Source organism: Rissa tridactyla, chromosome 5, assembly GCF_028500815.1.
Source record: "Rissa tridactyla isolate bRisTri1 chromosome 5, bRisTri1.patW.cur.20221130, whole genome shotgun sequence".
Taxonomy (NCBI): Eukaryota; Metazoa; Chordata; class Aves; order Charadriiformes; family Laridae; genus Rissa; species Rissa tridactyla.
In genome coordinates, this window is record NC_071470.1 from 75,932,264 (window position 1) to 75,951,781 (window position 19,518).

The following is a 19,518-nucleotide window of genomic DNA, read 5'->3' on the forward strand; positions in this document are numbered from 1 at the left end:
TTAGAGAGATCACCCGTTTGCCCAAAAGCAGTGTCTGGTATCCGTTATTAAAAGTAACCGCGGGATCTGAGAGCGTTATGAAAGTAATCTCGCCTTTGCAGATAAACAGCTGGAAGCAAAATACGGAACAGCTCGCCTGCCTCCAGGGAATGTGCTAACAGGTGAGAGCAGCAAACCCCCATTTTTCAGGAGCAGGTTGAGGTGACGAGGCAGGCGTGCAGCACGCAGCCCATGCATGCAAATGCGATGGTTTCCCTTCTGCACGCCCATCGGTTTTTTACCGTGGACAAGGACGCTGCTGTGTTGCTCGTTACATGCTTTGGTAAGTGGGCCGGGGGGCATCGCACAGACGACGCTGAACCCCCCCCGGCAGCTTCTGCTGCACCTAAGCCCCACCATTGGTCCCATGACCCATCACTGATGGGGTTTGCACCAGCTGCTAGCACCAGCTTTGTGCCGCAGCCGGGTGGGCTCGCACCCGTCATGGCCCGGCAAGGGCACTGCGAATGGTTTTGATGTAATCGCCCGAGCACATGGAGACCTCGTGGTCAGAGCGTCCCTGTCTGGCACAGGCTGACATGGCTCCTATGTCCAAATTTAATTATTATTTTTGCAGGGCGGTAAATGAGAAGAGCAGCGTGCTCCCGTCCTGCCTGGGTCCACCACGGGGCCGAGGCTGTGGTCGGGGCCACACCGTCCTATTTCCACACCCTGGAGCTATTCTGGAAGGAAACCTCAGGGCCAAAAATAAATAAAGAAAACAGAACCAGAAGGTCACTCTGAGCATGGCGGGGAGAGGCCAAGGTGCCGCTGCTGCAGCCGGGGAAAGGGGCACCCCTACCATGAAGCACCATGGCCAGGCCACCCCTGAAACATGCGTGGGGGGCACCAGAGGCAGAGCTTGCCCCGGCTCCCACCTCCCCTCACATGCTGTCAGGGACAGGAACACGCGTGCCGCGGCCATGAACCGGGGACCCCAGTGATGAGCAAGGAGACGGTGCACCAGCAACAGCATAAGAATAAGGGATCCCTCTCTCATCCCTCTTTGCCTCTCGCGGCACAAACCCAAATGCAAACCAACACCGACTGGGCACACGGCTTGGTATTTTTTTGCAAGCAGTCGATTTTAGAAGAAAAGTGGGAGGGCAGAACACCTAAAATCCACCACATATCAACTCAGTACACAACCTTTATATATTGGCCCTCTCTGCAAGTAAACGTTTCATATGATTTTCGTTTTTCTCTGAGATAGGAAACCAGGTAAAAGAAATTAATTCTATTTACGCAAAACACGGGGCATGGGTAGCTCTGTAACGGGAGCACTTTGAGGCATACTGAACTCTGGGGAACAGAAACCCAGCAAATCACTGAGGCAAGGTCCCAGCATTATCACAAATCCCGGCACTCACCGCCCCCCCAGGTCCTCACACGTTGGAGCAATATCTGTGTATCATATTTCCTCTCGTTTTTTACTTGTTTTAGGTGTTTTTTTCCGGAGGAAGAAACTGTGCACCAGCTAGAACAAGTTACTAATACTGGTCCCACCACCAGCCTTCTGCCTCCATCCACATGTGAGAGTCCTCAAACAGAGCCGCACAACAGAAATATGAGTGAAAAAGGAAATAAACCCCCCAAAAGGCCCCGTTTTCAGAAAAAGAGCGGGCAGAAAGCCCAGGTTCCTTGCAGAGACACCCACCAATAACCTGCGCACCCAGCTCAGGAACTGAGCTCTCTGCCAAAGTCAAATCAGTGCCCCTGGACAGTCAGGCATCTGGATGGCGTGGAGGAACGTTGCTACCGGCACTTACGCTGATGGTGGCTGCCTACCTCCCTGCCGCTGCACGCCCTGCTCAAACCTGCAAAAAACCCCCCGTTTGGGCTTAAAAAGTTGATATTTACATGTCTCAGCAGGAACTGCTGCTGTGCTTGCACTGATTATTTATTATTGTGTACAGGCATGAGTCGCACAACAGTTGTATACGTACCCATACATACACAGACAAGGACATGTCTGTTGCAATAAGTACCTTAATGCTCAGGCACTAGTTTTATTTTTGAAAAAGAAGGCTTTGAAAGTTTTCACTCTGTAGCGAGCCTACTTTTTGCTCTGCAGGTGAAAATAGCATTGGGTCTGCAACAGGAGAGGGCAGGTGCTGCCTCCGCTCCCCAGACACAAGTTCAGCTCCTGTTTTCAGCAACTTGATGCCTTCTGCTAAAACAAATCAACAGCTCTTTGTAGCTTTGTATTTCAGGGTGTGATAACAGAAAAACCTGCGTTGCAAAACACTCGGGCGCTCTGCAGTTTTCAGGTCTCCGCCACGAATTCAGGGGTGCAGTACAGGTGGATGGTGCTTTACATGCCGGCCTGTGGTGTCCAACTCCTTGGGGCAGTGCTGGGGGGACCACAAAACTCCAAGGACACGGCTGAGCTGGGGAGGGCAAAGTTATTTGCCATTGAAGTGCATGGCAGTAAAGGGAGCTGGAAGAAAAATTTCCTTAGAACGTTCGAAAGGTTTGTAATATTTTGGTGTTTCGCTGAGGTCAGATGCTCTTTTCCCATGGCTGATTGTTCAGATTGATGGCAGCAGCGATTCCGTCAGAGGTTTTTCCTCCCCATTGAAAGAGGCAGAGAAACACAATAAAACTCTCCCGACCTCACTGCGCACTTGGCAAGGAGCGGTTCCCGTCACTGAAACCCATCGGAGGGGACACAGAAGAGAGAATCCCATCGGATTGTTTCTTCCACAGATATTGACATTTTGCTCAAGACAAACAGGGGCCAAAGAGAAGCCCTGCGGCCAGCTGTGGCACTCAGCCCACCATGGGAAGCCCAGGGCGCTTGGCTGCGCTGCCAAAAACGATGCTACTGGATGGAAGGTTGTAAGGGTCCCTCCGTTTCTCCCACCAAAGCCAGGAAAATAAGGGGGTTGAAAAAATGCAGCTCGCATGCTGTGGCTGCCCCAAGTCCGGCTGCTGCAGCCAAACGCAGCACTGCTGTCTCCCACCGCTTCGGCCACACCAGCTACTTATTAAAAATAGACTTTTTTTTCTTCTTGGAAAGGACAAAAAAAAAAACCAAGAAACCTTCCTTTTAAGAAGATGCAGACTCGTGTTTTCGCAAACCCAGATGCGACCAAAAATATCTGTTCTAAACCCCAATGCCGATTCCTGGGTAAATCACCGCGTTCAGCCCTGGAGGCCACCCCCAACGCACAAAAAATGCCATGTGGGTGGATAAGAAAAACGCATACGTTGACGTGGACATTTTTTATCCTTTCCTAACCCACCAGGCAAGCTGACCCTTGCAACTTCATCACACAATCAGCCCAAAACGGGATGCAGGAACACCTCCAGTGACAGCAGAGCCCGTGGCCAACATTCCCAGCTGCTTTTCCTGTCTGCCCGACAGCAGCCAGTGGGAGCACTCCCCTTGGATGCTCACCGTGCACAACAAGGGCTGCTACTAAAAATGCCTTAAAATCCTCAAAGCCAGCATCTTTTGGCCAGACTATCTCCGGCCACCCAAAACCTCACCCCGTGAAGTGCTGCCCACCACCAAGCCTCTCTGGACGGCAAGCGGGGTGGCCCCGCTCATAAATGGATGAACAGCATTTGATGGGGACAGCCCCGTGCCACCAGCATCCCCCTAAACTTGTCCATCCTCGCAGATCCATGCTGCCAGGTGCTGGGCATGTCCCTGCATGGGGTCACCATGAATGGCTCCCTCCCTGCGCCCGGACGGGAGGTTTCCCCGGAGAAGGGCTGAGTTTCCCCCCCACTGCGTTGCCCGGGAGGGACAGTCCCGTGGGAAGCCGTCCCACAGGACCGGCAGGCAGCAGCCAGCTCTGGCACCGGTTCCCTGGCCTTTGGGGAGCAGCCAGCCAGCGGGAGGCAAAATTTAGGGCCTCGCTGGCAGGGACGTGCGTGCGACCGCAGCACGTCCCCTGGGAAGTCACGCAAAGGGGATCCACGTGCAGCGGGAGCGCAGGTGGCTACCCCTCCAGCATGGGGTGCAGCGGGGTGCTGCATGCCCTGTTTGCAAGGCACACACCCCTCCCACTCAAACTCAAGCCAAATCAACACAGTTTTTCTCTCCGTGCGTGAAACAAGAGGAGGACAAGCGCTCGCTGTCAGCTTTGGCGGGGGGACGGACGAAGGCGAGTGGCCCCCTCCCCACACATGCCATGCTGCCACTCACCCCAGCACCACTCACAAAAGGATGAGGACAGACAGAGGGTCACCCACAAACTCGCAAGAAACAGTTTCAGGAGCCCATTTCGTCCTGCCCTTGCAATGTCTTGGCCATCCTGCTCACAGGCTGGGCTCACCCCTCGCTTTCCCCGAGGAACCCGCAAATAAACCCTCCTGATCCCCATCCCCACCAGTTGTCCCCACGCAAAACACCACCCTCTGACGGCCCCGGGGATGCCACCCGGCCCCGCGGCGGAGCCGGCACCGAAATGTCGCCGCTGCCTGAGCACCAGCACCGCTTGCTGGACACGAGAGGGTTCACAGCAGCGGCCGACCCTCTCAACAGCCAGCAAAAACATCCTTACCATGACTTTAAACCAAAGTGACAACTGTCACCCAGCCCCTTTTGCACCTCTGGGGCTGCAACCGAACCCGTGCTCGCTGTCTTTCACCCCCAGCATTTCGGTACCCACGACCCTGGCTGGCCTCACCGGCGTCACAGCATCCCCGACTCCCCATGCGGCTAATGCAAGGCGTCCGAGAAATAAGGGCACATCACAGCTGAGGTATCCACTGTGAAGTGGGGAGCAGTGGGGCAGAGGAGGTGGGGTCAGGAAAGTGGCTTATTCCCAGGGCAGCAGCGTGGGGAAGCTGAGCTTTTCAGAGCTGATCTCATACAGAAGTAGAAAAAGCCTACGCGCATGGTGGAAATTAAAACACTTAATTCCACTAAACCCAGGAGCTGTTCAGCTCCCTGCTTTTTTAGTGACGGAAAGACCCTACAAGTTAATTGCAGTTTTGCTATACATAGTAAAAAAATATTTCGTTTCTTTACTGGTTCTTGAATTCAGTACTGCAATGCCCGGTAATGCCACCGCTGACCCAAGGCAGCTGAACGGCACGCACCCCCTCACACTGACCCCTCGGAGACCGTCCCCTGCAGAGACATAACTCCATGCTATGAAACTGTGCAGCTACACGACAGCCTGCGGCTTCCTCTGTCAGCATCAATACCTGTGTTGTACAGCTTGTCACGCACACGCGAACAAGTAAGAAGGGCCCGGATGGGATTTTAAACAAATAACGTGTTGTTTCCCTGCTTGCTGGTAGGAGAGAAAAAAAAAAAAAAAAGGCGCTCAGGCACACTGAGTAAAAGAGTTTTTATCCATGATCTAACAAACAGCCCACATCAACCCCTTTTACCCTACTCACCCGCATCTCTGCTGCAGGTGATCTGGCCCCAGGGGCCACCGTAGGCACCCAGGGCCACCAGTCCAGGAGAGCCCCTATGCCCTGGGGCATCTCTTTCCTAGCACCTTAGGAAGAACAGAACAACCGTTGCTCGTGTTGCAGCAGCGCATGCTGCTATAATATAGCAAAGCCCCAGGCCCAGCTTATTGCGGTCATTAGCCAGCTTCATCTCCCCACTGCTGGGTCACCTAGGGGCAGGGGCAGCCCTTGGAATGGCTGGGGATAGAGGGGTGGGAACACCCCTCAGGCTCTGTTTTCCCCCTCACCCAAGCGTGCTGCGGCTCCCCACGCAAACAGCCTGCACCTTTGCTCCTTGATCGCTCACGTCTGAGCCCAGCTCCTGACTCCGACTCCCCTGGGAAAGAAAAAGAGCAACTCTTCACACCGCTGTGGAGTTCAATGGTTTTAATGGTAGTTAAAGAAAACAACAAGGCACGTTTCAGCTTTGAAATACAAGTGCAAAAAGGATACCATATAATGCTTTCTGTACATTTCTTACAAAATATTACATACATCCCATACTGAAGTGGTACTTCACGCACCACTGAGCACACGCGCAGCGTGCACACACCAGCTCTAAGCTTTTCCTCCTTATGTGCGGGATGTGGAGTTAACGGAAAGCTCCCATTGGAGTCGGGGCAGACGCTTTTAAGGCAGTGATAGGTAAATACAAAGGGTGAACACAGGGGCCTTTCTGTCCAGCATGCCCAGGCGCAGCTCCCGGAGTGCCAAGCCACCACCGTGCCCTTGCGGCAAGCAGGCAGCGTCACCCTGCTGGCACTCACAGCTGTCAGCTGCACTCCAGTTTGGTATAGGAAATGCCTTTTCTTGCTGTGGTTTGGCGTTTGCCCTGTGTCTGGCATCACCTCCCACTTGGCACCCCGTGCAGTGTGCCCAGGTCAAGCCCCGGCGGACCCGCCTCCATTTTATCCGCAACACCTTCTCAGGAAGAAGTCAACCAGGCTATACAGCAAATAAATTAAACCCCTCCTCCCCCCATGCCCCCAGCACCGACGAAGCTGTGGGGCGCTCGTCAGTACCCATCCTGGCAGTCGTTGTCATCATAGTCAGCAGCAGGCTTGTTGCGGTAGGCACCTGGCCGCCGTTTGTGGCTCCCACTCTCTAGGCTCTGCAGCGAGCTGTTGTCCCCACGGCTGCTGGACTCGCGGGTGGCATCCTCCTGAGAGTGGCTCTCCTCATTGTCATCATCATCGTCCTCCGGGGACTCACTGTTGTTGCTCTCTGTGGACCTGCTGTCCTCGCCTGCATTGTCCTCTTGGCTGCCGTCATCCTCTGGGGATGTGCTCTGGCTCTCGGCTGATGTGTTCGGCACATCCCCATCAGAATCAGAGTCATTCTTGTCCTCCTTTGACTCCATAGTGTCCTCCGTGGACTGACTCTGGTCGCCATCATCTTCCCCAGACTTGCTCTGGTCGCCATCGTCTTCCCCAGAGTCATTGTCAGGCACGGATGGAGCGCTCCTGTCCTCAGCAGACTCCCAGTCCTCCTGCCCTTCCCGGGACTGGCTGCCACTGCGCTCACTCGACGTGCTCACCACCTCCTGAGAGATGTCTTCTGGGGACTCCCCCAGCTCTTCATCCGACTGGTCGGTGGTGCCCTCCCTGGACTCGCTGCCCTCTACCTCCCTGGAGGGGCTGTCCTCCCCATCCCTGTCCTCCCCATCCCTGTCCTCCCCGGAGCGGCTGACACTGTTTTCCTCTGACTCGCTGGTGACAGGCTCTTCCGACTGACTGTCGTCCTCTGTGGATGGTCTGTCTTGTCCTGAGTCAGCATCCTCCACCTCTGGGGACCTGCTGTCACCCTCCTCCCAGCGGTGGGAGCCAGCCCCCCAGCCACTCTCTCGGCTCCTCCCTGGGGCATGGGGGCCAGCACGGCGCACCTTGTAGCTGCTGCCTGGGCTGTCAAAGACAGAGGGATCATCACCCTGCATGGCTTCATCCTCGAAGTTGTAGCTCTCCTCCTCCTCCTGACTGCTGCTGCTGCCCCCTCCCCACCTGTAGGTCTGCTCATACCGGCTGCCAAGGTAGCTCCTGTATTGCCGGTGGTCTGCTCCGATGCTCTCGCTGCTGCTACTGCTGCTGCTGTCGCCATGCCCTCCACCAGCCCCGGTGTCCCCACGGCCAGTGTCATGGCCATGTTCGCCTGCCCCATCAGGACGACCCACGTAAGTAGGACCTTCACCCCCCTCCTCTTTCCCATTCTCATCGAAGGTGTCATCTCCACTGTCGTCCTCCTCGTCCAGGAGCCCGCCAGCATGGGAGGGAAGCCCACTGACTCCAGGGCCGAGGTGCTCTCTGTTGTAACCATCATCAGCATCATGCGCATCTTCCTCCTGTGGAGATGGATGCAAAGGCTTGCAGGTCACAGGCGCTATCACACCAAGCACTACCCTGACTGATACCAGATTTATCATAGATAAAATCACTTAGCCACAAATCAGGTTTGGGGCTAAGTGTGCTTTCCTGGCAGAGCAAAATACCCCTCTCCACTCACTCACCAGGAAACCGAGGCTGTTCCCAACCCGGGCGCTCATGTCCTTGTGGTCCACCTGGTTCCGGTGCTGAGCCTCCCCAAATCTTTCTCCATTGTCTCGGCCACCATGTTCACTCAGCTCCTCGCCCACGGCGTTCCCACCTGCTGGGTCCCTGGCGAGGGTATTGTCCCCCCTCTCCACACTGGCAGGAGGACGTCTGCCATCTCCACCACCCAGGAGGTTGCCCAGCTTGTTGATGTAATCTTCGCTTCCTGTGTCCTGGAGGCAAAATATGACACGGTGCCTTGGTTTATCAAACACCACCGCACATTCACTGCTACTGCTGCAGGATGATACGTTGCTCCTAAGCCATGCAAGTTCTCAAGCCTTTTTCATTGCTCAGCACCTCAGTCCTTCAGTTGTTTTTGCTGATGCAAAAAAAAGAAGTAGCCACCAAGAAAAAGGCAACCCAGAAAAGCCCAAACTGCGATGGTTCAGAGCACAGAAACTGCTTTTTCAGGACCAATGCAGCAGAATGCATCAGGTGAATTGGGAACATGCACAGGGAGGCAAGCTGAAATGAGATGAAACCAACACAGCTTGAAAAGCCTGAGTAGACGGGCAAAGCTCAAAGACCCCTAGGAAGCAGCAGCTCTTTCCCCAGGTGCCTGGTCCAAGGATGCCTGCCTGGGGATGGCTCCCCATCCCAGACTTGTTCCATGAGCGGCTGCCACCTGCGGGACTGGGGCACCCCCAAGCTTACCTCCTGCTGGGCGCTGCGGCGGGGGCGGGCAAGCTGGCGGCTGGGCACCTAAACACATCCAGGAGACATCTCATCAGTGCACCTTGGCTGGGCGAAACTGCCAGGTTCGGGGTTTGAGTACCTGTCCGGTGGGTACTTACCGGGTGAGCACAGGCTATGGCCCAGAGGAGCAGCACCAGAAATGCAGCCTTCATGTCGGTTGTGGTCCCTGCAGCTGCAACAGGGAACAAAGCATTTGAACGCTAGAGCAAAGCATTTGCACACGCCCCTGGCTGTAACTTGGCCCCAGAAAGCCCTTTCAACTGACACAGCCTTGCCATACCAGCATGTGGTGCTCAGCCTAGCACGTCATCAGACAAGCTAAGGATTTGTCCTCGTCCTACCTCTTGGCACCTCCTGTGCAGGAACCTCCCTTTAGTTTGGGATTTGAAATACCTGGCCATGTTCTTGCAGACTTTTTGTCTAAGCATCACCGAAGAGTGGGAGAGCTGCTCCAAATTCCCTCTTCCTACGGTAACATCACTCACCACCCAGCCAACCCCAGTGGCCATGATGGGAGCCGGCATCACAGATGGGCAGCACCATGAGACGGCGGGCTACAAAGCTGCGCCTCCTATCCAGCGTGGTCCCCCCAGCCCCATAAAACTTCCCACCACCCCAAAGTGGAGCACCCCTGTAAGATAACCCTGCGGAGAGTTATATCCCTAGGGGGTCGGTCTGGCACCCCAGTGGCACTGCTGCCTGCACAGGCAGGTGAAGCAGTAGGGGGCTTTCCTCCAGCTCTGCTCTCATTTTTCAAGTCCCTTAAGCAGCCCAGCACCGCATCCCCACGGGGCATGCTAACTGCACCGCGTATCACCCCGCACCCGAAACGTGCTGGAGCAAAAAGACCCACGCTCCTGATTTCTTCCCTTACAAATCATCACCTACATCCCAGCTTACACGTGTCTCCTGCTTTCTACCAAGACTTAAAAGGAAATCTACAACCCCTGTCCCCAAATCTTGCCATTTGCACTCCGGGCAATGCCAAAGCAACCCAAAGAAACCAAAACCTTTACCTTGAGGTATGGTGCAAGCCAGTGTCTCCTCTGGTGCTTGGGATGAGGCGAGATGGCTGCCTGCGTTGGGATGCCCTGGGCTGTGTGCCCTGGCGTTGGCCGCACGGGCATTTAACTGCTGGCCGGTGCCGGCCCCGGGCAGGGGGCAGCCAATGGCACCGTCGGGCAGCGCTGCCGTACGCGGAGGTGTCACCGGGAACTGGCCTCCCACGCTTCCTCTGGCCTCTGCTGGGACGCCGGCCCCAAAAAAGCTCCTTGTGGTTGCAGGATGACGAGATGGGCTGGCAGTTAATGACCGACTGCGCCGGCCCTGTGTTTTGACTGCTAAATTTATCCCATTCACACACTTCCCGCCGTGACACACACAAACAACTATAGTGTCGCCCACGCCGAGCACCAGACCCCGTCCCAGGGATGGCATCCTCCCAACGAGTGCACTTGGGAGTGGAGTTTGCCCCATGCCATGGGCCAGGGTGTTGAAACCCACGTGGGACCCTTCCCCTGCCGGGACTCAGCCTGCCCCTCGGGGCAGAAGCACAAAACGCTGTGCTAGAAGGAGAGGACATGCCTCTTTTCACGCCCTCACATGCACTCATGCAAGGGAGAAAGAAGACGCTAAACACAGGTTGCGCAGGGAGCATCTCACCCCCAGCGCTTCTTCCAGCTGCTGTCCAGGGGATGAAACCTCCGCTCTGGAAAACATGGGCAACAACACGTGCGTATGCGTATGGGCACGTATAGGCATGGGCATGTACATGCAAGTATATATATGAGTACATATACATGCAGCACATATACCCCAGGGTTTCTTGGTGCAGTACGGATTGCCTACTCCAAACAACACAGTAAGCCGGCAGCGCAGGCAGACCCTGCTTGCTCACAGGTAATGCGAGAGGTAGTTTGCAAACCTCCGCGTGCCCGCCAGCGCACACCCTGACACAGTCCAACCGCACCTCTCTGCCCGCGTGGTTTAGGACAGGACCAGCCCTCCCCGGTCTGGGGCAGAATATTGAATATTTCAACCTGGCTTTTCCCTCTGCCCCAGCCTGGGTGGAAGGAAGACGACTTCCTTGCCTGTATTTGGCCATTGCTAAATCCTCCGTGCCCGCAACACCCCCCCTCTGCTAATAAAAACACGCCACAAATGCAAATAGGTTGCTTTGAAGCAGGCACCGCGTCTCTGCTCTGCAAACTGGGTTCTCCCCACAGCCAAGCTGGGGATGATGGGCACGGCCACAGGGCAAGGATGTCAGGAGGAAGGTGCCTAGGGGTGTTTCATTGGGGGGGGAAGTATAAATGAGGGCACTGATGCTCTGCAAGGAGCGTTTGTACGTCCTCCCTGGGAGAGAGGAGGTGTTTCGGCTGCCCTGGGTAGAAGAAAGAGGCCTCCAGAGAGCAGAGCCCCGCTCCAGGGAGCCACCGTGGCAGGGGAAGCCCATGAAACATGGTTCGTCTTCAGCAGCGAATGGCTCCTGGCCTGCCCTGCTGTAAAGCCCTGGCAAACCACAGTCACCTGCAATGGGCCCTCAGTGCAGGGACCCAAATTCCCAGAGGTGCGGACACCGCCCAGGGGACATGGCGAGGGTTGCCGGTTTACAGAGATTCATTCGCAGGAGACACTGGCACTGCAAAATAAGTGACTTAAGGCAAGTTGCACAGGGTCAGGATTGAGACAGGGCTCTGTAAACTGCAGACTGTCTGAATTTGCCTGGGGTGTATCATCTGCGGACAACAGCATCCAGAAAGCATCCCCCGGCGGACTGTGGCTCGACAGAGTATCTTGTGAAACCAGACATGCCAGTCGGCTGCTGCGGATGCCCGCTTAATTTCGTCCTCCAGAATCTCCTGCCTTTTACCCCCATCATTACCAGCCGGGGGACCGTGTGTGTCTGCCCTGTGAGGACTGTGCAAGGACCACGCAGGTGCTGAGTGTGGGAGCATCTTTTCTCTCCTTCCTCCTGCCCCCCATGCAGGGACGCCCTGGCGCCGCCCTGGCCCCGCTGCTCTCCCCACAGCTCCTCGGCCTCCAGACGGGCACCATCAAGCTGCTCACTCTCACACGCACGCACACCTTCGGCAGATGTTTTCCCTCTTCTTTCCTACCTGACCCCTGCCGCAGATAACGTGGGACGTATTTTCCTCTTGACCTGTGACAAAATTATACCCCTGTCCCCAGCCAGATATGAGTTCACATTGCCAACCTTTTTTAGGCACCTCCAACAATTACCATGTTTTGCTGTTTTGGGTTTTTTTACATCAAACCTGCATTTAACTCAGCCCCCAAAGACCTGGTGCTGCCTTGTGTCCAAGTGCCGCCGTGCGAGAAGGGGATAAACACCAAGCTGTGCGTACCCAGCTTCTTTATAACACAAGTCACTTGCTGGACCACCAACCACCCATCCCAAGGTCACCTCCCTCCCCTCCAGTGGCCCTGGAATGCCTGTGGCACCAGCGCACCCCACAGCGCTCGCTGCCAGCACCCTGACCTGACCCCAAGTCCCTGCAATCTCTAATAGCCATGGGTCAAAAGACCAAGGTCTGTCCTCTAAATCCCTTCCAGAGGGCATCCCACAGTATCAGCCGGAGTGCTCGAGCATCTCTGCCTTTATTTTGCAAGGAAAGGTAACCCCAAGTCCACACATTGTAACCTTACAATAAGCCTTTAAAAAAACAAAAACCAACAACAACAACAACAAAAAAAACCCAACAAAACCCACCAAACAAATAATATTTTGGATTATTGTTGTTACACGAGAGGTGAGAAGTTGACTGCGGGTGGGTGAAGTGGCTGGCTGACCAGTGCTTTAAATGCCACTGTGCATTTCCCCAAGTCCTACTCTCCCAAGATGCTCCGTCCCTGGAGACGGCTGGGATGGGAAGCAGCGTAGATGGAAAGGTAGATGGGGGGGAAACCCGGCCAGGCTAAAGCTGGCATCCTCAGGCTACCAGGGAGCAGGTGGCTGAGTCAGAGATGAGAGGACTGTCAGGGCTGGTAAGAAGACGCAGGAATATCGCTTTTCTGTTTGACAAGTTGGACTGTGCCGGTTTTCATGAGGACAGAGAAGAGATATGAGCCCAGACAGCACGAGGGATTAGAAATGCCAAAACCAAGACAGAAGATGGCACTGCAGAGGGCAAGCTGAAGGTGGAGGCACACAACAGCTGCTCTCATCCTCCCATTGAGACATCTCAGCATCGAAAACTCAAGAAATTAATATTGCTCCAAAAAACCCCACCATTCCCTCTTTTTTTTCAGTTCAAGGTATTTTTGTAGTATTGCTGTTGTTGGTGCACTTCTCTCATTATACCCGCGGGTTTTGACAGCCGCATCAAAAGGAAAAGGATCAATGAATGAACTGGAGCAGGAGAGAGCGGGATGACAGCAGGACTCAAGGCACACTTGATACTGGTGACAGGTGCTACAACGTAGTGCTGTGTGTTCAATTGGGAAGAAGGAGGGAAAGCCTTGCCTCCTAAATATTCATTTCCCCCGTACGTGCCATGTTAGCACCAGGAATTACCCAGAGCTCAAGGGAGTGATTCCCACGCTGCTCTTCTAAAAAAGGGTGCTCAACCTTGCAAATCAGTCAGGTTCCCACGTTGCTACCTGCTTTGCCGGTGGACGGACCACAGCTGGTGGCTGTGGGTGCAGGGGGGAGAAGCAGCCTGGATTTGGCTCCGCCACACCTGCAAGGGATCTGAGCAGAGGCGTCGTGCCTGTTCCCTGAAGTCCGAGTAAATGCTGCGAAACCTGCGTTAATGCCCCACACAATGCAGTGGGCTAATGATAACATTTTAGGTGTTTGAAGAACGGCATTGATGTTTCAACTCCTCCTGGCAGCAAGCCTCAAAGTTACAAACGCTGTGATATATGGCAGATGGCGGTTACCGTCATCTTTTCCACAGCACGGAGGCGTGCGCAAGTTCAGTTTTGCTAAGGCTTTAAAATGTGCCATTTCTCCTCACTGGAAAAAAAAACACATCATAGAAGCCTGAGCCCTGCAGCCCTGAATTACAGACACACAGAGGGTCCCCCTAACGCCAGACCCCTGCACAAGACCAACTGCCCTCTCCCCTTGCCCCCCGACAGCACAGGGGTCGGATCATTAATTAACCCGCCCTTTGGTGTACCTACCATGGAGTTTCCTTTACAGCCGGAGAAAACAAGCACTTTTAAGGCACCAATCATTTGCCCCATTTCAGGTACCTATTTCAGGCTGAAATGCACTGCAGAGTGTCTGAAGTCTCCATGACACCACCGAAGGAAGGCAACCAGCATGCTGGTCTTGTCCTACCAACAAGACGCACCATGCTCTTTCCCAACAGGCACGCAAAGCAAGTTCCCAAAGTCCCTCTCCCCACCTCCCGGGCCAGCCCCACACTCCCTTCGTTTCCTTTTCTAGTATTTTTATGCCACCCCGCCTCCTGGAGCAACAGGCTTCAGGCTCTTTGCAAATGGTTTTCCCTCAGAAGGAAACGCCACACGGAGGCACTTGTCAAAACGAGAGCCATCTCTCCCGGAGGCTGCAGGCAGAGGGTCGGGACGATAAGGACCCAGCCCTGCAGGCTGGGCTCTGCGCAGACAGAAGCATTTAACTCTCGAAATTAAAAACAACTACAGGAGTAACGATACGATTACTTTTTCCAGATGCAAGATGTGCTTTTCCTAACAGGTGCCAGCACCATTTCTTTTACAGGAGCCAAAAGTGCTACTTGTGAATAATTGGGTACACTCCTATTGCCACCTGCTGATTTTCAGGCACGCTCAACCATCACATGCAAAAGTCCCTTCCCAAATGCCTGCAGCAGCCGGGAAGTACAAAGGGAGGCTGCTCAGCCCTTTGCACCTACATTTTTGGGGACAGGACAAGGCTGGTCCCTCCACAGCCCCCATCCCTCCTCACCACTGCCTCCACGCACAGGCCTCCAGCCTCTTCTGGGCAGGGGAGCCGCAAAACCAGCAGGTGGCCTTGAGGGTCTGTTTGGATGAAGGTTCACAGTTGTTGTACCTTTTCTGTGCTACTTTGCAGTTTGTGCTTCTACTTGTTGCCAGAGCAAAGCGCACGGAGCAATAACTGGTATTCGCGTTGTGCCCATTGCAGCTGGAAGTCGTGGCTGGGAAGGTACCTTCTGCCGTCTCTCCCAGATGTGTGTGACCGGATTCTCAGGTCCTATAAATCCGTATTCATCAGCCAACGTGGCTGAATTCACTAATTCGAGGCCATGACTTCATCAACTGCGGACCAGGTGCCTAGTTTCTGTCTGGCCGCTGTCAGATCTAACGCACCTTCCTGCACGCAGGCACCACTCCAGCTTACTGCCCCCCATCAAAATAAGGGCAGGGACAGGCGCCCAGCTCTGCCCCGCATCGGGGACCGGTATTGACACTGCTGGCACGGGCATCAGGCAGCCCCAGTGCAGCTGGGCTCTCAATAGCTCGTCACTGACAGCAGTAATCATAACGACAGCAATGGGGAATTACAGCTCCTGAAATCTCATTCAGAGGACAGTATCTTCTACAATCATTCCCTGCTCAGAAGTCGGTCCCCTTGGGAGGTGGGAGCAATAAGTATTTGTCAGTCACAAGCTGGAAACGGAATGGTAACAGTGCCTTGACGTGAAAAATCTGTCTCCAGACACTTCCCCGCCCTTGCCCTGGCTCCAACTGGAGTCGCAGAGATCTGTGCCAGACACCGGCAAAGCAGCGCAATGTCAGCGCTCTCGAGAAATGAAATACAGCAGCGAGCCAGGGCAAGCTTTGCCCTCGCATCAGCTGGCAGCTTGGGGTGACCTGCTCCAAGTGGCAGGTTTGAAATACAGCCAGCTGCGCCGCGCACCCACGACTCCCAGACGTTTATAAAATGTTTGACAGTACTCTGACTTCTTGTTGGAGGGGAAAAAAAAATAAAACGTCAGAAGGAAATGAGCGATTGAAATGATTGTCTGAAACAGGGACTGCGGGAGAGAGAACAGGTGATGCTGAGGCACAGGCTGCCCGAAGTGGGCAGAGAGGTCAGGACGGGGTTGGCAGCTCGAGGGATGAAGGCGGAGAGCCAGACCCTCCCCTCCTGGGGGCGGTCAGCACCCTCTGGTTCCTGTACTGTCATTATGGCTCACTTGGTCTAAGTGTATCACTCCTTGGTGTAGCTGGACAGGAAACATTACCACAGTTCTCTGGGAGCCTGGAAAAGCTGGAGAGACACCACTGATGCAGCCCTGAACAAGTGACCAGCAGCAATTTGACTCCTACCTCCAAAAGGCAGAAGCCAGTTTGCCGCGTTTTACTCCACTATGAGCTTCATCTCATGAATACGCTGAGCAGCTGTGGGCTGGGGCAGCCCAACCTTCAGCCAGCCTGAGAACAACAGAGGAAGACGGTCCCCATCACTGACTAACCCTGGGTGGGGAAAGCCTGCCACACAGTCAAAGCGTCATCTGTCGTGCCAAGGTTCGCACAGTCCTTGCAGATGTGTCCTGTGCCAGGCCCCATTGGAAAGACCCCCTTGGTCTGGCTTAGGGTGATAGATCATATCTCCAAGTTTGTCCAGTTTGGACTAAATCCCTGAAATGCTTGACCTGAGATGTTCTCCCCTAATGCTGACGGCGTGCTTTTCTTTAGCCTCACTCATTTTTTTTTTTTTTTTTTAAATCTTCAAAATGTTAGTAACTTTTTAAAAAAAAAAGACCAAAAAACCTCAAAAAAACCCCAAACCCCAAACAAAAAAAGCCCACTTCCAAAACCCAAACAACCTAAAAAAAAAAAGTCAAACCCAAAACAGAGAAGCCTTAACCAATACAACCATAGAAAACAAAAGCAAGACAGAAGATATTAAGTCTGGGACAGCAGAAGCACTTCCCAACAGTCAAGACCAAATTCTTTACATGCAAATTTCCTCCTGCGCTTACAAAGTAATTAAATACTCATGGTTCAAAACACAACCCCAGGCCAACTGTAGGGCCGTATCACGCATTGGGTGAGTTTCCTTTTGAGCGGGTCTCATTCAGCCCAGCATCCGCACCGCACACAGCCAAACTGCTTGTCCCATGGCGGGGAAGGGAATCAAACTTTCTGGTAAAATATGCCTAGGGCAGAAAAGTGATAGAGGAGGAGGAGGAGGAAGGAGGAATCCAGATGTGCCCTTGCTTTCCCACAAACACTCTAGGCAGGCATGTAGCCTACATCTTTGCAATAGCTAAGGAGGCCCATCGCTGCCCTTCCACTCTCTCCAGACAGGAAGGCACAGTGTTTTCCTATTTGATTCACCAGGAACAGCCTCATTTCCAATGCCAAAATGCTTAGCAAAGCCAAAACACAGGTGTTTTGGCAAATCCTTCTCACTTAATTGATGATCTAACTCTTTAACTATTATTACATGAGTCCCATACCCACATCTTTCATGATATTCCATGTTTTATAACAGTCTATAGAATAAAAATCCCATAGAAGTTATTGTACGTTGCCTAGGAATCTACAGGCTTATGTTAAACTGTTTTCAGTAAGAAACAAGTATTAAATCCAATGAGATGTTTCTTGGCTTTCCTTAGTTCCGAAAAGAGTGTATAGATACTAGGGGTGGCAGGAGGGAAGCAATGTTTTGAATGTCAGAGGGACAAGGGGAAACCTGGAACGATTAACTGGAAATACTTTTCCTGAAAACAACATGGGGGACCGGGGGTGACAAAAACTATACGAGCGCTCAAGCAGCAGCCGAAGCTCTGGGGAGCATGTCCCAGGGAGGCTGTGCACCGCGTGCTGCCAGCGCACTAAAAGGCAGCTCAGGAACATCACCCCAGCACTTGATGGCAGCCACTCCCGACCCCGAGATGGGAACCTGCATTTCTGCTCCACGTTCACGCAGACTGCAATAGGAACTGAACCTTTACTGCTTCTAAGACCTAGATTTAGAAGATTCACCCCAGGAATCGGTTTACTCAATTCAGACACCGGTTATAGGGCTGGATCAACTGCTCGCTCTCAACAACACGATGACTTTAACACCCTTCCTTGTTTGATCTATTCATGAATAAAGCTTTTTCTTTTCCCCCTAGTTATTGTTTGTAATTCTGTACCAATCAATGTAAATGAGCACACCGTAAAGGACAGACCGAAGTCTTACACAACAGACCAATTCTGCTAGACAAGTATATTCACACCCTGTTAAACTTCCAGCTGAATTCAATGGTGCACCTCAAAGGACTTACGTACGTGTGATTGCTCGTGCTAATCGCAACCTTTTGACTGAGGCTATTTCCTCTTCACTATTCCCACTGGAAACCACTCTTGTCACACAAAGCTTTTTTTCTGCATGCTGAACGCATAGAAGAGTATTGCCCAGGAGACAATACAAGCAGAAATCTTAAAAAAAAAAAAATGCTCATGAGAAGCGAATACTGGATAAGCAATTACCCTCATGCACAGAATTCACACTTTTGCATAACTAGTCACAAAGAAAAAGATGTGGAGATATGTTCGATCATGGGGCAGGGAAGACCAATGCAAACAGATGCAGGCAAGGTGCTGCCTGGGGAAGCAGGGTCAAGAACCGCTGCCTGTTCCCAACCTGCGTGGTCCCACCCCTGGAGCAGGTACGCAACACTCTTCCACAATTTTATTTTTTTTTTTTAGTAACTTCAGGGCTCAAGTCATTGACAAAAGCTTTCCTGAGGGTTTCTAGTATTTATTCCTCTTGAAATGTCTTCCCAAATCACGTATGCTAACTGTAAGGTGCCTGTGCTGTGGGAGCAGCTCCGCTCTGCCCAGATGTAATTACACGGTACCGTTGGTGGCTTTCTATAAGGAAGTGGCATCACCACCTCTGTCTTCCGCCAGGCACCTCTCCAGAAGCAGCCCAAAGGGGAATGCAGAGCCATGAAAGGACTTCCTCCGTCTGCCCAGCCACGTGGGGCGGGAGCAGGAAGCATCACCCCACTTTATGCACCAGGGCATCCTCTGCCTTCAGCAGGGTCTAGGCACTCCTCGCTGAAGAAATTGGGCCAGAATCACAAAAAACTGATCCATCTCACCCATACTCCTCTCAGCATTGTGAGCTTAAGCACTTCACTACCCAGCCCATGTTCAAATCTTGCCCATGCCCGCAGCCATCGTCTCTTCGTATGACTAATGTGCTCCAGTAGGTAAGCTCAAATCTTTCCATTCCCTCCAACGCCTGGTCACACAACAGAAGAATAAATGGAATAAAAGGAGGTTTTGGTTTGATTCTCCTCTTCACAATTTCCTTTTCCTTTGAATGAAACCAAACCCCAAAATAAAGATAGCGAGAGCTGGTCGAGCATTAATGCAAACGGTGTGCTTGAACAGGCAATGTCAAAAAACAGTCACTTTTGTGTACTTTTCAGGAAAACCCATTTCCCAGCATCAATCCATTAGTAAAACCAGCCCCTGCCAGCTGGGTGCTGTACCAGGGCAGCCCCTCGCTGTTGCTGGTGGCAGCCGTAGGCTTTCTGCTGAGCCGGCACGGCCTGGGGACTGACGCCAGCCAGGCTTGCTCTGTCTGAGCTTTCCCGAAGCACGTGTTGTACTAGGTTTGGCTGTGACAGCCATTTCTCTAGCTGACGTGGGATGTACGGCCATGACGGCAACGCAGAGATGCAACGTAGGGAAATGCTGCCGTGATGGAGGTGCGGGATGCACGACAGAGGGGCAGAGGTGTGGGGGGCAAGAGATGGGCACGTGCTGGATGCTGCAGACCCCTTGGCTACGCGCAGCTCCCTGGCACTTGGGCCTGGAGCTTCTGCCTTTA

The 19,518-nt window shown here is 53.4% G+C and overlaps 1 protein-coding gene across 1 annotated transcript; it reads right to left on the reverse strand.

Moving 5' to 3' along the window:
* Positions 1–6,475: 6,475 nt before the first annotated feature.
* On the reverse strand, positions 6,476–9,844 carry LOC128909824 (dentin matrix acidic phosphoprotein 1-like). Its single transcript, XM_054202103.1, has 5 exons — positions 9,758–9,844; positions 8,840–8,913; positions 8,700–8,747; positions 7,961–8,215; positions 6,476–7,795 (listed from the first exon to the last, which is right to left on the reverse strand). Exons 2-5 carry the CDS (start codon positions 8,891–8,893, stop codon positions 6,476–6,478), a joined length of 1,677 nt encoding a protein of 558 aa, XP_054058078.1. The 5' UTR covers positions 8,894–8,913; positions 9,758–9,844.
* Positions 9,845–19,518: the final 9,674 nt, after the last annotated feature.

Excerpts from the sequence above, each read along its gene's own strand:
- LOC128909824 (XM_054202103.1), bottom strand. The coding sequence starts at position 8,893 with ATGAAGGCTGCATTTCTGGTGCTGCTCCTCTGGGCCATAGCCTGTGCT. Across the intron at positions 8,216-8,699 it reads GCCGCAGCGCCCAGCAGGAG|GACACAGGAAGCGAAGATTA; the intron begins GTAAGCTTGGGG and ends TTTTGCCTCCAG. Across the intron at positions 7,796-7,960 it reads GGAACAGCCTCGGTTTCCTG|GAGGAAGATGCGCATGATGC; the intron begins GTGAGTGAGTGG and ends CCATCTCCACAG.